Source organism: Eucyclogobius newberryi, unplaced genomic scaffold (genome assembly GCF_026437365.1).
Source record: "Eucyclogobius newberryi isolate DKJ021-1_F unplaced genomic scaffold, fEucNew1.0.hap1 SCAF_3, whole genome shotgun sequence".
In the NCBI taxonomy this organism is placed as follows: domain Eukaryota; kingdom Metazoa; phylum Chordata; class Actinopteri; order Gobiiformes; family Gobiidae; genus Eucyclogobius; species Eucyclogobius newberryi.
Window position 1 is genome coordinate 18,612,451 of NW_027315945.1, and position 18,874 is coordinate 18,631,324.

Sequence of the window (18,874 nt, forward strand, 5' to 3'; positions counted from 1 at the left end):
TGGTAAAAGTGACAGATTTGGCAGTATTTTTACAACACAAGGTCAGTTTTATCACTGTTAATGACTGCTCAGAATTCAGGTTATACAACTAGTAATAATTCAAACTAGCTCTTTACAATGTTTTAAAACATTTTTGTCCTGTCCTCATATGTGCAGCTTGGCATATTATGAAGCATGCCTGGATACAATGTATAGAGTATTAACTCAAAACAAAATGACTGAGGCTAAGCAACAATGTCCCCACATGCTGAGCAAATGTGCCTGCAAAGCCACTTCAATGGGAAGACTGGCAAAGGATGAAAGTTTGTTGGCTTATTCTAGTGTTTATAGCGTTTCAGGGGAGCTGTCATGTGCATGCGGTCCTCTAAAACTTTAATTATGCACCTGTTTTTATTATATTATACCCAATTCTTTGCAAACTTTGGAGCAAAATGAAAAGCAGAGTCTCATTAGGGTGTTATGGGAATGCAGCATGTTTAAAGACAGCCAGACACTCATCGGATTTCATTAAGTAGCTGGAACACTGGCGGCTTCTCCGTGCAACATGGTAAACAGCTTTCTGGCAAACTGCACTTTTTTACTGTTACAGCAAGCTTTGAAGCTTTGTGTGATAAGACACCAGTGGGCTTCTATATGACTTTATTTGCAGTATTCAGTGAAAGGACACAGGAAACACATTTTGTCAAAAGTGGTCATCACCCAACAAAAATAGCACACATTTCTCTCTAAAAAAAAGTCCTTGGTAGTCAGTGTTTCTCAGTGAAGGATTATCATCTGTATTCATGAAGTAGTTGGTCCAACGGCGTACATAGCATACAGAAGTAGAGCAAAGCACAGTTTCTTTTCATCACAAGACATTTTCTTTGTGCTGTTTACGCTGCTTGACGCCTTTATGATAAGATAGAAAGAGGCATTGGCTCATTAGACAATGTAAAATTATGGTCAACAAGAGGTAGATATGTCGAGAAATGTATAGTATTGCAAATGTTGTTTTGGAGATGAGCAAAATAAGAATATCAACTATCTCTATGATTAAATATGTCCTAAAAAAGAGACAAAAAACAATGGTATAAAGAGATATATATGTAACAAATGTTATGTAATTTTATGGTCCATTCATGTTTTGAACCTCGACCAAGACATTTACAGGCACATTTTAGCATATTCCTAATGCTTTGTTGAAATATTGTCTGAATAGCGTTATCACAATAATGCAAGATATATTTTTTTTAAATTTACCCAAGTTTTTCTATGGCAAAGTCTTCTTCAAAGACTGATAAGCTAACTGTTTGAAATAGTCTGTTTAGAATGCAGTATGTGTTTAACTATAGACCTAGACCACTATGTGTCTGGTTAATAAATATTAACAAAACACTGGATAAGAAGCAATGAAATTAACTGAAGCGTGGCACTCAAAATGTTTATAAAGTAAACTAAAAAGATAGATCAGCTATATCACTGTGTGCTCCTTTCTCTTTCTCTTATCTGGTCTCTTTACAAAGTCCACAAGAAAGCCAATGCAATCCATTACTGTCTGACATATTTGAGAGATAGACACAGAAGATGGCCACCGTCACAGGACTGGAGATAGCTCCAATCTTGACTTTCCACTAATCCTTCACTGTCACACCTCGTCTTAATTAGGAAACATAAACATTCAGAGTAATTGTTAAACTAATCTGTTAGTACTGCTGTTTCAAGAGGATTCTTGGAGGGATCTAGGCTAAAAGGTGAAGGACCGACATCTTACAGTTTGTTGATCAAACTTGAAGGATAGTTCCCCCCCATTTATTTGAAAGGTTAATTAATTATCAGGAGAATAACAAGTGAATGAGGAAGACAAGTTACTAAGTTACTTTCATCTGTGGAGAAAGAATAGTAGCATCAAATACAGTTAAGACCACAATAAAATGTAACTTGAATAGGACTAGAAAAAAAAAAAACAGACTATGGTCATTCCTAAAATGGGACATGATTTACTCTCAAGTTTTAGTTTTGGTCAAATTATTTATTTTCAATGACTTAACTTTACATTAACCGGGCTAACGGCCCACTATATCGTACCTACCAATTTGTATATGAATAATAAATAATTTTGCTTCTGATACTGAAAAACTGAAGAAGAAAAAAATGGTTGCGATTATAACCAATTGTGTTGGTGACTGATTTGTCTTCAACAGTGCAAGTTTTCCAAGAACATTTTCTGCTCACCCAAAACTGTCCTCTTCCTTCCATCTGGACAAAGCTGACCTTAAGTGTACACAATGAGAAAAGCACATACACAAGCACTGACTGAGGTCCCATCTCAGGAGAGGGCTTCATTACACAGGGATTACTAAAAGAAATGTTTTAATCAACTTGTGCAGACAGCTGCAGAGTGCAAGGCGAGAAAATGGCCATGACGTGGTTCATCGGCTGCTTAAAGAAAAACACTGTAAGAGTGTAGCTTCCTGCCTCTGTCCAGTGACTACAGCTGTGTAGGACATGTAATACCTTTTTCCAAATAGAATAGGCTGTGAAGTTCCAACTACATTCAATCATATCCTTGTCTTCCTTCTACACTTTTTTTATATTTATTTCCTTCCAGTAAACAGTTGTCAACAAAGTTCCTGTGGCTAGATTTAATGAGGATATTTAAAAATGTATGCACCAATGTAAGTGAAATTAGACAACAAAAGGAGGAACACCAAATGTTGGTAAGTCACAACAAAGCTAATAGCTTCTCTGACCCAGTAACCAGTATTTAAAGGCGGTATGGACGATTTTTCGGCGATTTGAGAACGCAGGCGGAAGCACTCCCCCGTGCGGACTGATACAACACACACGTGCGTTTGTTTATTAGCGCAACGGAGCGCATCGCATCGCTCGTCTCCCCTAGATTTCTGTCCACTTCTGCGTCAGCTCAAACTGTCTTTCTCAGTCTTCATTTTGCCCCGTACACTGTGGGAACTATATTATGATAGATCCATGCGCTTAGGCACGCGGAAACGTGGGCACGAGCCTGACGTGGCTGCAGGTGAGCGATAGGTGCGTTTTATGATTGATACGTGGCAGGACAAATTATTTATCCACGCCACGAGGAAATATGATAAAAAAAAATGCTGAAAAAAATCGTCCATACCACCTTTAACAAGAAGCCCAGCAATCCAACTTCTGAAGCATTTCCATGGTAACCAAAACATCTCCGTTGCAGGTTTGTGCACCTGCTTTGCTACTGTTTGACTCCTATCAATACAATTAACTAAATCTTTACTACAGTGGCACAAAAGTGAATCAGAATTTATTTGTCTAGGTTATCAACAGCATAAAATGGTATAGGAAATACTACGGAATAAGTCAATTATACAGGGACGACTGTCGACAAATTGGCATGGGAACAGACACAAGATTAATATAGATGAGAAAATCAGTCTCAACTTTTATCGTTTTTTTTTAATGCAGCCTCTTAAAAGGTGCACTATGTAATCTGTATCTTTTAAAATAAATTACAGGTGTTTTTATCGCTAAAATAGGACCCCAGGAAGATTAGCTCACTCTCTAGTATGGCTAATGTGGATCCTAATAAACAAACAAATGAGAAATACCTAGCATACAGAAGTATAAGTTTAACAACAAAGCAATAAGGTAAAGTAAGGAAAATGTGTCCTCTGCTTTTGACCTATCTTTCAATGCCACTAGGGGTACTTCAGGTTAGGTTGGATGTGTATTCATTGTTCAATGTTTTGTTGTTTGTGTTGCACCGAATCACCAGGACAAGTTCCTATGTTTGTGAATTTTGTTCATTGACAAATGGCAATAAACCCTATTCTGATTCTGATTCTGATTCTGGACCGTAGCTATGGTGCATGTTTTGCATTGACCACCCGGATACAGGGAGAAACATGCAGACTTTGAACGAACTCCGCACTCACACAAAAGGCCTAGAGTGGAATAGAAAGTGCTAGCCACTCGTTACCAAAATATCTCTATGGAGACCCTCGACTGAACAGTGCACCTTTCATTTCACTGACAAACTTCTGGGGTTCATGGGAAGCGGCGCTGCAGTGTGTTGGCTGTGACATGAGGACAGAGGAATGTACACCACAGAAGATGATAATCCACTCAGAGCTGATAATCCATCTACCCCTTCACCATTTCCCACTGTTCCCTCCCTGCAGCCCCACTCTTTAAGATGACTTACGCAGACATTAATATACTATTTCAGGCAGATTTCAGACACCCACAGCTGTGTTGGGCTTCTGGTTCAGTCATGGTTCAATAATAAACAAATAAAAATGTACTACGGATTTGGTAGATTGACAAAACACGCTTACTCTCATTTTTGGTAGTATTACTATATTATCTAAAAGCAAAATACCAAATAAAATATTTTCACATTTTGGGAGAGATTTTTACTTTTAAAGAAGACATAATATGCTTTTATCTGCAATACATAGTTATTAGTTAGATTTTGAGTAGGTAGTACCTAGTAGGTAGATAGATCTTTATAGATTAAAATTTGTTGGCAATTTCAAATCACAATATTGATCTAAAACTACTTAAAGAAACAGGTCCGTTGATTAGGTGCTGATTTTCTCCAGCTCTTTTATGGTACGTCATCATAAACATCTTAACAAAGTGCCACATGCTTTTTTTTCTCATTCGTGTTAAAATGGCTACGCAATGCTGATGAATCCTATGTGAATCAGAGTTTACAAAAATAATTACTCAGATTACTCAAACTCCCACTAAATACAATTCATTGTGATAAATTCTTAACATTTGATTTTGCATAATATGATTCCTTTAAAAAATATTATCTTTTGCTTTACAATGTTTTAGCATGACATTAGTAAGTGAAGTCGTATACGAGATAATTTATTTTTGCCCATTGATCCATGTTAAATACATGTCCAAATAAAACTGTCAGAATCCAGATGTTTGGTTGTAGAAAAACATAAGCATTGTACTGTTCAACATGACGTTCTATCCAGCAGCTTTCAGACTCTATAATTTCAGACCAAAATGTGGAATAATATTACATAATTTGTCTGTCCACTGTTACTGTTACTATTTGTTTTGATATCTGAATGTTTTGATACCACTGAAAAGACCATTGTTACTTGGTTGAATCAACTAATTCAAATACATTGTTCTGGTGATTTATGTTTAGTGTATGTAAAATAAAATACCATATTCATGTGTATGCAATAATGTATTTAATCATGAATCAATAAAAAGGCCAGTGTGTAGAGCACACACACATCGAACATAGGAAAATAAAAGAAGCAAGTAATGATTATTAGACATTGTTTTATTAAACGAAGATGTGCAACCCTTTAAACATTTTAAATACTTGTTCTCATTTTTGGGTGTAGCACTCAAGTCTTGAGTATGCGTAAATGTCACCTCCAGACAAAAATGAAGACAGAAGTCAAAAGTCTTCCAAACATCCCATTTTAAAAGCATTGATCAAAATTGCTAGACTCAACTGAATATAATAGTCATTGTTTGAAAACAGTATAGGGTAAGTTTGTTTTATTGTCCAGAGAAAGTCCTCCTGCTTTGGTCTGTGTATTAGAACAGAGACCAGGAGCTGTTCTGAATAACTATGGACAGAGGTAATGAGGTATTCGCACCAGAAGCCTCATGCATCAGAAGCCTTGTGCACCCTTCATAAATCACATCTAATATAGCGTCTAGACTATTGGAGACTATTAGAATGGGCTTCTCAACTTGGCATAAAAAATTACGGTGAAATATGAAGCAGCCATTGACATTCTAATGATCTTTTGCCAATAATGACATATCTGGGAAAAGCAGTCGGTTTAATACAGGGACACTGATAAATAAAAGTCGTGTCTTTTGAGGCTCTAACACATGCACCTGTAATGCCATATGGTTTAGGAAAGTACCCCCTCAGAAACAGCAGAGCGAGGAAGAGGGGCTGTTAAAAGTGCCACATAAAAGCTGGTGTGGCGCTGAATTATGGCCTGTAACGTGACGAGCCACACTGCGCTGCTGCCGTTGGGTTTCTTGGTGGGTCCCATTCCCATATGTGGTTGCTGTCAGGTGGCCTGACATTAGAAGTATTATGTGGTGGGAGTGCACATATGTGGAGGCTGAGGTTAGCGTTTGGAGAGACTTGTTCAAGTGGCACATCTAACCTTGCTATCCTTTGGCTACTGGCCTCATTTATAACATGTGTGGATACAAACTATCAGACCCACACCAAGATCCTTTGTAGAGCTTCTGCAGCATCTATAAGGCCCAATACAATAGGCTATGTGCAATTTTTAGGTCATAAATAGTAAACTTCATGCTCACAAAATGTTGACCACACCAACACTAGGGGCTGTATTTTGCCCCAGATCTTAGTGGTAACTTGGGCATTGAGGAGCTCATTTCACAACTTGCATTGGTGCAATTGTTGAAATATAAACAAGAGGTGTGATCATGCAGAAGAATGAGGTGGAGTTACACAAACTGAGGGTGTGGTGTGGTGCATTCTGTGAATGACCAGAATCGTAACTAATAAACTTTTAAACTAGTCCATTGAAAAACATATCCAGGAGTTGTGTTACTATCATCATATGGACAGGATAATCATAATAAAACAACCTTCAAGAACATGAATAACTTATACATTGTAAAATAATGTCCAAAACCTGTGCCATAAATAGCACACTGAGGAGGGACTGAGGAGGGTCTGCAAAGACTATATTCACCTTATTCCAGAAGCCCGTTTGGGCGTTGCCATACAACATAATCATTTTTGTTGTTGTATTAGTTAACATAGGGCTGCCAACCTCGAAAATAAGTTCTACACAGACTAAAAAGCAGTTTTTTGCCCGCCCAGGGAATCGGTGCATTGTTGATCAAAAGTTCATTGGATTTTTTACACAAAACAATCCACTTGATTGCATATTGACTTTTCCCTCGTCGGAAGTGTGATTACAACAAGTGCTGATCTGTGGCAAAAAGAGGGAAAAGTGGGCAGAGCAGAATATGGGCAATACTTCCCTTCCCTTCCCTTCGTATGATAAATCTGTGTTGAAATTATGTAATACTATGTGTATGTATGTATGTATGTATGTATGTATGTATGTATGTATGTATGTATGTATGTATGTATGTATGTATGTATGTATGTATGTATGTATGTATGTATATATATATATATATATATATATATATATATATATATATGTGTGTGTGTGTATGTATGTATGTATGTATGTATGTATGTATGTATGTATGTATGTATGTATGTATGTATGTATGTATGTATGAGTATTTCCTGATGCTTGGCCTTGTAAATTCACAAAACACATTCAATATGATCATTCACATTCACAAACCAAGGTTGCCTCCAACATATTTACTTACCGGTACATGGGGTGGCATGAGAAGATGTATTGCGGAAAAAGAAAATCTGACAAAAAGTTAGGTGAAACCGCACAAAGAGAAATAGTCATGACGTCAACTTCAGTGTATCAAAGTGTGAGCTACTAGACTGTCACTCAACATACGCTTCAGAGCAGGCGCTAAATGTATAAAAGGGGAAATGATCCAAGAACGTACATAAACTACCAAGGACTCTCCAACTCTTACCGACGGCTCAAGCTTCTGACTTCATAATGCCTTAAACTTCAAAGATCCATGGCACTGCTCAGTGTCTGAACACAGAGTGGGACCCAGTGTTGTTATAGTTACATCAGTGCTGAAAGTCAATCCCAAACAAACACCAATGCAGTCAAATTAAATGCTACCACCTGCTGGAGTGCATCTCCTGGCTCTTATCTGCCACTTTCCACTTGGGCTTTAAGAAGGACCATTGCATTACTAACTGGACAGTGCTGAAATTAAGATATTGTGAAATCAGCGTCTCAATACAGCTGACGTTGCCCCATTGCAGCCCTTGGTATTCACAGCGGTCTCCCATTCGTCTACTAACTAGATCTGACCCCGTTTAGCTTTCAAGATCTGATGGAATTAGGCATTTTCAAGGAGGTATTGCCATTGTAGATTAGAGCGGCTTCAGTATTCTCCAGGTTATGTGGTGCAGAATCATTTGTTTTCATGATTAAAGTCTGATTAACTATACAACCATACACAGCAGCAAAGAAACGCAATGAAAAAAAAAATAAAAAATGATGTTAAAAATCATCACAAACTAGAGTACCACGCTTGTCAAGTCCAAAACAGATTCAACAATGTTACCAAATTGAGATCAAATCAGTCTTTAGATAGTTTAATGATGATTTCAGCTCAGTACTGAACTTGTTAGTCATCATTCTTACGGGAGCACACCGTCAGCTGTCACTTGAGCATGTCTGGAGTGAAGACGACCAGAACTAACAAGGTCAAATATGAGTCAGTCAAGATGTAATGACAGGCTTCAAAACTCAAATTCAACAAATACTGAGCCCTATTGACTTGTAGAGATAAGCAGTTAGACAACTACGCAACTGTTACTGCCTTCATTAGTTCCAACCTGCACATGTGTCGGAAACATAAAGCTAAGTTTAAACTCGTGAAAAGATAGACATCAGGTTAAGACCATGACTGCAATGATAGCAATGCAAGCACTCACAGAAATGTGTGGACCTATTCTGACAATAAATGTTACTGCCTGGATTAGATTGTCAGAATCAAATAAAAGCAACATTTAAACACTTAATAGATATTCTAAATACAATAATAAAGAAACACAAGGACTAATAATGAAAGCTTTTAAAGTTAAGTTTAAGGGGGGTGCATGGTGGCAAAGGCAGTTAGCGCTCTTGCCTCCCTCTCTCCGGGTTCTCCGGCTTCCTCCCACCATCCAAAGACATGCATGTGTTAGGTAAAATTGGTAACTCTAAATTGGCCCTAGTGGATGAACGTGAGAGTGAATGGCTGTCTGTAATGTCTATGTCTCTGTGTTTGCCCTGCGACGAGTTGGCCACTGTCCAGGGTGTACCCCGCCTAAGGCCCGAAGTCACTGGGATAGGCTCCAGTCACCCGTGACCCCGAAAGGGAACAAGCGGTATAAAATGGATGGATGGATGGAGTTGAAAAACACTAATTATAGATCTTCTAATGTGTGCAATTGACCATGATCAGATTCACATGGTTTTAAAACTTGGACTTCATAGGTTGTCAAATATGTGGCATGATAGCAGTGTCAAAATAAAACTGAAAATGTTAAGAAATTAAGAGTGTAGTTTTACCTCTAAACAAATAAGCTTCTCTAAACCTGAAGATTATCAGTAAAGACACAATGCAGGTTTTGCCTGGGGAGTTTAAAACGTAATAAAAAGAGGATTCCAACTCCACAGACAAATGTGTTACCATGTTGTGTTAGTTACATTTTCTTTTGGTTTAAAATTCTGTCTCTGAGGAACACATTTATAATGGCATGCCTAGTTGTTATGTTCTTTGTATCATTATTGCTTTTGTGTCCTCTTTTAGCTTCAAACTTCAGTGTTCAATAGAAAAGTCAAACTCACCAGTATCCTGGCAACTGTATCAGTTTGGCATAAAGCGCAGTGCTGAAGGACGGTATGATGGTGATGAGCGGGAGGAAGGCCCCGGTGCTCTCCTGACAAGTCAAACCAGTCTGAAAACCAAACACCTGAATAAAAACAACAGAGGACATTTGTTAAAGAAATTTGTCAGTAAAGGATGCAACTTCTGCATTTTTAATGGCCTCCTTGGTGATGATTTGGATTTTGTAAACAACCATAAAAAGTGAGACAATAGTTGACCAATACCAGTGGGTAAGTCACTCTAGCTCTGACAGCATCAATAAAACAACAATTAAGATAAGCCGTGGTTTAAACCCACTTCAGATCACTTCCTGAACTGGGTGAAATGCAGCCACAATGACCTCCACTCTGTCATGATCTCACTGCCAAAAAACAGAAGGGGGGAACTAATACCACTGTAGATACAGAGGCTGATTAACAGCTTGTTCTGTGTGGGCCTTGGCCACTGACGATCCAACCTTACCCTGACCCTGTGATAAGAACTGCCAGCATGAAGTCTACCAAACATCCTGCTTTAAAAAACATCCAGGTCGAAACAACAGTTTAGAGGCTTGGGTTCCACAAGCGCCGCAGAATGTCCTTCTAAACAGAGAACTATGAACAATATGCCATTTTGTGACTGTAAAACCTAGTTCACTTTATTTTGAAACACCAGTACAGTAGCTTGCAGGAATAACTCATGTACAATATATATGAGATGTTTTGCATTTTGAGAAGTTTCATGCTTAGAAAGAATACCAGTATGTTTTTAAAAGTTCTATCAAAAACCTGAATGAGAAAATCCAGAGTTGGACTGTTTTTTGTCACAAAAGTAGTGGTGAGATTTTTTATGACCAGGTAAAAAGAGGTCATCAGAGCCACTAAAAGGTTCACAAAGGTCATTATTCAGTGAAACGGTGAAGAGTGCTATATGGCATGCCCATTTTAAACACCTACTTAAATTGTATACTTTGGTCCATCCAGCACAAGCAATGAATAGGCTAAAAAACACACTATAGGTGATTTTAGTAATCAATCGTCCATATTAAAGGGGGGAAAAAAACAATAAAATCAGAAGATTCAACCAAGCTTACATTTTTGTCCATGGTTATATGTTTATTTTAATGTTTTATTATTTATATTTTACTTAGGAACAGCTAATGTAATTGGTAGTGTTCATGTCTCACCTTGAGGTAGAGGTGTGCATAGCAGTGGTGCAGGAGGTTGTCTGAAGGCTGGCTCAGACTGCTCACAGTGCTGATGAGCTCTGGAGCATACATAGGAACCGTATGCTCCACATTTACTTTTTCCACTTTGAACTGCACCGATGGAAGAGGACGCACAGGCTGAAATACTGGTATATGGAAAGACGTCTGGACAGCCTAAAGGAGAGAAAATATGTAGAAAATGTTCTAAACGAAGCAATTCTCTTGGTTCATTTTAATATACGATCTGTTGTAGATTTATTACCTTTTGCCCCATGATAACAGGCATTAGTGTGTGTAGAAGGTTGAATTCTGCCATTGAAATAGTCACAGAAACTTGATGAAAAGTTAGACATGTCAATCTAGATGGAATGAACTCTTCCAGTTTTGTTATTTCTTCAGAAGAAGGTGAAGCATGCCTCTCCTCAAAGGTTTCTACAATGGCATTAAAAGACAACAGGAAATATCGTAAAATTAAAATAACATATTTTTTAACAAGTCTTAACAACTTAAATGGTCTAATTTTGAATACATTTTAACTTATTATTTTATTTGTTTGTTTGTGTTTGTTTGTGTAACATATATGCACTTTTTCTTCCCTGGTTTTAACTTTAGATTACCTTCTGTATAATTTGTACTTGAACAAACTGAATTCATTCATCCCGCCGGTCATCTGTCTTACCTAACAAACTTTTTACAACGAAACACTCCAGTAAACTGGCGAATGAAAAATTGTGTGCATGTATCATACAACTATTACAGACATGAAAAGCTCTGGAATTATTTGATGAATCAATTGTTTGGGAGATGGCTGCTTCCCAGCTTTCGGAGCAAGACTCTTGACCTCCTCTTAAACCTGAAAAGGTCCACACATCCTGTCTGAGACTTGTTAAGATTCATAACTAATGGTGTACCCCAGTGATTGTAGTAGACACATAAGAGGAGTAGGCAATTCTTTGGAAAGATGTTGTTCCTGTTATCTCCCTTGAATTTCTCAATCCCTCCTGGGGGTCTGCATAAACTAACCCTCCTGTAACATAGGCCAGAGAGACCGACACATGCAAACAGGAAGAACAGAGTGACCTACCTGGCCTCACTCAAAAGCTCTACAGTAATTATTCCATCATTTATTATCTATTGCAGATGCTCAAACAAAAACCCACGGATGTTATCTTTCACAAAAATTTGAGTTGTTGCTACAAATATTACACAAGGACATACACTCAAAGCCATTTCACAACATCCACAGATGAGCTCATAAAAGCCGTGCGAGGCTGATCACCAACAAAAGGTGTTTGGCGAAAGCTCCCCACTTTGGTCCAAGAGGTCATAACTTTCATGTTCAGCTGTGTGTGTTGAGAGATGAGTTGTGCAAGGAATTAACAAGGCAATGAGTGTACAGTACCTCAAAGTGCCATGATTTGATTTTCGCAGCACTATACAGTATGTGCTGAGCTGTGCGTATAGACACAGAGTAACAAAAACAGAGCATCAATTTGTATCAAAAGAAAAAGCCACTTTAAATATCATTCAGTTTTCTACCAGAAAACCACACTATATAGTAGAAAATAGTCTAGCACCATACGAGTGATATTTCAAGCAATTAAAAGACATTCATTTTCTACCGCTTGTTCCCGTCAGGGGTCGCGGGTGACAAGGGGCTTTGCCAGAGACTTTGGGCCTTAGGTGGAGTATACACTGGACAGGGGCCAGCTTGTCGCAGGTTCAATTTAAAGACATGTTTAGCTTTAAAATCGGGGATACATTAGCCAAATCAGTACAGTGTATCTGTGTGCTGTATCAGTACATCATACAGTTTACCTGTATATTTCTATCATTTTAATGGTGACTTGGACAACTATCACATCAACGTCAACCTTTCTAAGTTGAATTGATTTGAAAAGTGAGAGGAAGTTGATATGGACTAACCTTGCTGGGGTTTACAGTACGGCTCATACTCGTGATCCATGGCACACGTGACCATCTTGAAGATGCGGTGAACAGCGCTACTGTGAAGCCAAACATCTAGAGGTCCAACGACAAGGCGCTTAATAGACATCTCTTGGAAAGATGGGACAACCTCTTCCACACTCATAAGTGATATCTCCTGTGTGTCTGAAAACAAGATGCATGAAGATAGATTTTATTGTTCACTTCCATCTTTATGTACAAACAAACTTGAGGGTGTGATAAATAGGACACCTGAAACAGGTGTGAAAGAGGCAAAATAGCAAGAGCCATTTTCCGAAATATTTCTATATCTGAATGTTCATGGTCATGCTTATGCTTGATTATCTTGTTTATATGTCAATTAAATCAAAAACATAGTACTGAAGTCCTAATGGAAGCTCCATATTGATGAAGTGTTGAATGAAGGGGGTCTGGTGTAATGCGGCCGCAGCGGCTCACAGAGGCCTTAGTGATTGGAATGATGAATATTCCAAATGTCCACCTCCTGCTCACAGCTGTCCCTTCATTCATGGCAGACCTCCGCAACAGAGGTCGACTTAAAAGACTTCCCAGCAATTAAAAAAAAATGCTGAAAAAAATAAAGAAAGGGGCAGATAGATGGCAGATGGGAAGTTGGTTTATCCATGTTACATTACACTATCAAAATGTAGATCAAAGTGCAATATAAAAAAATGATTTGGGATTTTCGTCAAATTTGGTGTGAATCCAGATCACAATTTATAGATATTAAAGAGGCAAAAAGAAAATGAACGGCAGATACTCTTACTAAAAACAATGAGTAATACAAATACTAACAATGTTGTGGCTTGATTGGAAGAGTTTTCGCCTCCAATCTATAAGATCTAAGTTTAAGGAGATGGGCCTTTATATCTTGGCCATCTTTGGTTAAGCCTTTTTTTTTTTTTTTAAACCAGCGCAAAGTGCTATTTGTTCTATGCATCAACCACAAAGTCTATGGACAATTCTATTTCACATGGTTAGATTGCAATGGACAGGCCTAATAACACATGGAAGCAGTTAGAACGGTCAGTAGAATAACGAGGAAGCTGAAATTAGCCAGGGTTTAGGTGATTTAGAAGTGATTTCAAAGAATGAAACAAAAAATAATAATCCAGTGGAATGCTTTAATGTGAAATCAATGTGACCCAGGTCGAATCACTAGCATTTTGGTTGCCTCAAGAGTTTACAATGGTCCCGTGGCAATGGAGACTAATTTGTTTGCTTGACACTGGATCTGCACCGCACACACAAGAAAGAAAAAACTGTGGCAGGAGAAGGTACTTACTCCATGTCTGACAGCCATGGACAAGACTATCAGTGTTTATTTTAATTTAGATACTTATCTGTAGCTGACAGAGGAGGAAACGATCCACTAGTCAGAGGCAATGCAAGAAACATCGATTTACTGAAGGAATTAGAACAATATAGACTAAACCAAGTGAATCTGAATGCTTTTTAAAATTCACTTTTATTTTTGTTGAAACAACTGCTACAAGGAACCTAAGGACCTCTAGACAAACGTATTTCTTCAAAAAATGTTTTACATTTGCAAAAACAAACTTGCTATGCCAATGTTAGTTTTAAAAAATAGAAAAAACACAATACTCACACTCACTTTGATATGATAATGGATGGAAAGATGTAACGCTGCTTTTGTTTGCAAAGGAACCTTGTTTTAATCAGTGTTGTAATAAAATGGAATTGCCCAGCATTTGGAAAATAAATTGCTGAACATTCAGACTTCAAAGGGCAAATTAGATTTTTCAGCTGTTGTAAATGTTTTATCTGCAAATGGTAACTTCAGATCCTTACATCTTGAATAAACATTGTCGAGTGCTTTGACTGAGAACAGAGGAATCTTGCCCGTCTTTAGCCGTCTACCAGCAAGAGTGACACCTAATTAGGCAAAAGGGGCCTATTCACTTTCTCAATAGCTTACAGGTAGAGACACAGTGTTTCAACAAGCAGCAAGGAGAAAGAAACTCAAATATGTGTTAGCACAGACTAAACACTTCTGACAGCTGCCCTCCAGGTAAGTTTAGGGTGAGCGGGAGGACAGGAGGGGTCAAGGACCAGGTGGCTGTGGCTTAAACAAGACTCTTTATTCACTTCTCCAAGGAGCTGCTCTGACACCGAGGACAAACAGAGGTGGTGAGGCGGAAAATGGGAACAGGTATAAGATACAGAATGTATATTTAATACATATAATAAAATAATTATCTTAACATTTAGGACTGTGAATGAGGTCACTTTAATATGGAACTAAATATAAACTCAAAACCAGATAAACAAATGGCCAAAACTAAACTAATTGTACATTAAACAGAAATAAAAACGGAAGGATTTACAGTGCTATAAAGTCTAAGCATATCGCTTTATTTTGAGACAAAAAATGAATGATATTTACGGTACATACATAACTTACTGTTTGATGACAATAAACCTGTGATGGATTGTGCAGCCCTAATACATACTGAATCAGTACAGTAAGCACACAAACTGCACAATCTAATCTAAACTTTACCTTTGCCACTGCTGTTCTCCATTGTGTAGAGGTAATCCATGTAGAACGCACCAAAGCGCTGCATGCCTGCTATCTCTGTGTAGGTCTCCTAAGAAACAAAAGAAAAAGAAGAAGGTAAACATGGCAGAACCCGTGCAAACATTCTGATAGCCTTTGATAGTGCCTGTGACAAAGGTTGTGCTCAATTTAACGGATGGGGTCAAAGAGGAGATAAAATCACTGTAGGAAATTTACTGTAGCAAAATATCAACATCAACTCCGATAAAAAAAACTTGATAAACCTTTTAGATGCTGGCTAGTACATGTATACTGTTGCGTGTATTTCTTAGATATCTTTAACACTTTAATCTCCATTTGTTTGTTCTGAACAACAATTCACTCAGTTGTGGGAAAAAAAGTAATGGTTCATGACATTAATTATAGACAGAAAAGAAGAATATAATTGAACAGAATATCACAAAGTGCCCAAAGTAATGCACTAGATAGGTCAAAATGCCAAAGAAACATGTTCCACACAAAATTTATTGGAAGTTAGCCCATTTGCCCGTACTTGGAACTGTGCCACCAGAAACAAAACTAAGTAGGTCTTATCGTCTGAAAATAGGACTTGGAAAGACGATCAAAATGTTCAGACAGGAATTTAAGGGGTTTGACCAAAGTTTCACAATAAATTGTGAAAAGCTGTTTGGTAATATTTTAGCTTTTAACATAGTCACACACTGTGAACAATGAATACTTGAGCAATATTATGGAGGTTATTTTATTTGTTAGCACAGCTATAGTTTCTACAAATTGAATGAACATGATTGCTCTTAGTGCTGTGTACAACAACTATTACTACTACTGTTTTAGTAGAGATGGACAATATTAGTCCATCACTAAGGTATTTATCTATTTCTAGTTGTACAATTTGGCTAAAGAAGGAATGGTATATTTTTAAGAAACATTAAAATGAAAAGCGATGTGATAGTCTGGGCAGAGTTCCTAAACTTAAAGAAAATACACAAAAGAACTTACCCTTTATCAGAAAAACAAAACAATAAAACAATTTAGTAAGCCAGCATATATCTGGTAACCGGTATTTTCCATCCCTGGCTATAAGAATTCTTTAACAGACCGAAAATTCAAACAATGAGTGAACAAGCAAAACAATATAAAGGGAGCGGGAGAGGGGACAGCTCACTTAAACACACTCACTAGTTATTTAAACAGCCATCTCAATGGGCTCTTATCAGAAAGTTAATCAGTAATACATATTAGAGCACTTCTAATATCGATGGCAGGCTCTTGGATCAAAGCCATTTAGTCTTTTCACCCTGCAAATGAATTAACACGAAAACCTTTGAGTTTCAAGTATGGGCCGATCAATAGCAGGATGGATGGATGCAAGTGCAAACAACTGCTTCATTGAGAGTCATTGACATTGCTTTGTTTGAGGAAACACTAAAGCTATGACTGCTGAGGTGGGCTCGGTTATCTTGAGTTGAGTTATAATCCTAATAGATTTGGGACTAGTATTCAGAAAACAGCAGCTACATTTGATATTAAAATGTAGTAAAATGATGACAATGACAAGTTATGTAAATATGTAAAAGCGTGTGTTCGGTGTATCGGAGCAATTCTCAGTGTTTCTGCTTTGTCTTGATTTTGAAAAAGGTTTTGTTCAAGGATTGGTTTGTGGACAACATCTGAATATGTACAGGTCTGGCCACAGAAAGAAACAACAGGTGGATAAAGTGTACTTTTATGATGACCTTGTGATTAGCCGCATCCAGGATGAACTCAGCCCTCACTCCGTTGTTCTCTGGGCTTCGGTAGTCGAACAGGGAGTTGGTGAGGTAGGTCATTCCTTTGCTGCTCAGGCTATCCCCACACGTGAAGAACACTGCATCCTTTTCCGAAAAAAATGAGAAGGAACATGAAGTAGTAATAATAATAATAATACTAAAATCCACATTTATGTTATATCATGTTTTGGGGGCTTATGGGCTTTGTTGTACAGAGTGGTAGGTGTGAAATGAAAGAGACCAGGAGAGAAATCTGAAACATTTAAATATTTTCTATGATGTGACAGTGACCCTGTATGCATGATGCAAACAAAACCCTGGCCACGACTAATATTGCAACTCAGCTTTTGCAGTTCAGGTTTCAGGTTTGAGGGACTGAAAACCATCTCTGTGGTTGGTCCTAAACTCTACTATACAAATAAAGTTGGATTAGACTAAAAGTATAATCTTCACCTTCTCGTTTCGGTTCATGTTTTCCTCAAAGTCCCGTACTCCCATGATGCTTTTCAGGCACAGTGCCTGGCAGCCCACAAAACCAATTTGACAATTGAAGAAGGGTTCACCCATCATCAGCACCTGGAACACACATTTAAGGTAGTGTATCACACTAACATACCGGTACACATAACACTAGTTTCAAAACTATTACTTAATCTGGGACGCCATTTCAACAACAACATGCAAAAGGTTTTACAGACTAAACTCAAACTAAATCAAGCAGTAATATGTAATTCAAATATATATTTTTATATCAGGGCAGTAGATTTTTGAGAGATGAGGAGGGCATGTTTATGGCTTAATGTTCTCAAGGCCCTAAAAAAGTGAACCTCCGAAAAGAGGGTCTATAAAAAATAAAGGTTATGTAAAATAAAAATGCATAATCAAAGAATACCCATTAAGCTGCAACTTATTTAACAACGCAGTGGACAAGATTTAAGTAATACATGTTTTAACATACAATAACAACAATGAATAATCGCTATAACGCGGTTCACTTTTCGCAGTCTCGCTGCTTCGCGGATTTGCATCATGCATTGTGTTCTGCATTCTGATTGGCTAAACAGTCTCTCCGCGTCTTCTCTACCTGTGTGTCAATAACGTTATGGATTAATATGTACACGTACGTAAAACCGCTGGCCAAATTGAAGTTTGCGAGGCCGGTGAGAGCGCGCGTGTGAGCTGCGGGACACGCCGGTGAGAGCGGCGCGCGTGAGAGGCCGGTGAGAGCGCGCGTGTGAGCTGCGGGACACGCCGGTGAGAGCGGCGCGCGTGAGAGGCCGGTGAGAGCGCGCGTGTGAGCTGCGGGACACGCCGGTGAGAGCGGCGCGCGTGAGAGGCCGGTGAGAGCGGCGCGCGTGAGCTTCAATGTTTTATGGAGTATTTCATTGTATAATAACTGTAAAACTGTTTCTACTTCGCGGATTTCGCCTATTGCAGGTTCGTTTTGGAACGTAACCCCCCTGATAAACGAGGGTTCACTGTAAATAATTTCCTTGTTTTACATTTCAGGTCCATCCCCTTTCCAGCAAGTTTTAGAGTGACAAAGCCTCCACATTTTTCTGATTGAAGTACAATCAGACCAGGGCTTTTTCTTACAACCAAAAAACATTTATATTAAAGATTATGAAAGCAGTAATGTAAATAAAAACAGTAACAGCGTGACCAATGTGTTTTACCTCAATAGTAATTCCCTCCTTTTCCAGACACAAAACCTCTTTGGACTTTACTTTTTGAGGACTGTAGTAACTGCTTTCCGACTGGGTCTCAGTCAACTGAAAGAGAAGGAAAATTAAGGCAATCAAATAAACATTGAACTTTGATAAAAAAAATAAAAAAAAACATGAGGCCATGGTGAGATTCACATTACAGGAAGTCTTATTATCCATACATTTATAA

The 18,874-nt window shown here is 38.1% G+C and overlaps 1 protein-coding gene across 6 annotated transcripts in view; it reads right to left on the reverse strand.

Annotated features, from left to right (window-relative positions):
* The window catches only part of LOC140374668 (intermembrane lipid transfer protein VPS13B-like), a 285,793-nt gene that overhangs the window by 234,641 nt on the left and 32,278 nt on the right, over positions 1–18,874 (reverse strand). For 5 of the 6 annotated variants that reach the window (XR_011929102.1, XM_072461641.1, XM_072461642.1 and 2 more), the window contains exons 9-16: positions 18,655–18,750; positions 17,432–17,554; positions 16,946–17,083; positions 15,192–15,279; positions 12,626–12,811; positions 10,962–11,131; positions 10,679–10,873; positions 9,474–9,598 (exon numbers count right to left, since the gene is read on the reverse strand). Coding sequence is in view for 5 of the 6 variants with exons in the window: in XM_072461641.1 (XP_072317742.1) it covers positions 9,474–9,598; positions 10,679–10,873; positions 10,962–11,131; positions 12,626–12,811; positions 15,192–15,279; positions 16,946–17,083; positions 17,432–17,554; positions 18,655–18,750 (1,121 nt within the window). In the remaining variant the exon portion in view is untranslated. Of the gene's footprint in view, positions 1–9,473; positions 9,599–10,678; positions 10,874–10,961; positions 11,132–12,625; positions 12,812–14,685; positions 14,789–15,191; positions 15,280–16,945; positions 17,084–17,431; positions 17,555–18,654; positions 18,751–18,874 lie in introns of those variants that run through there. The other variant, XM_072461646.1, reaches the window with a different exon arrangement.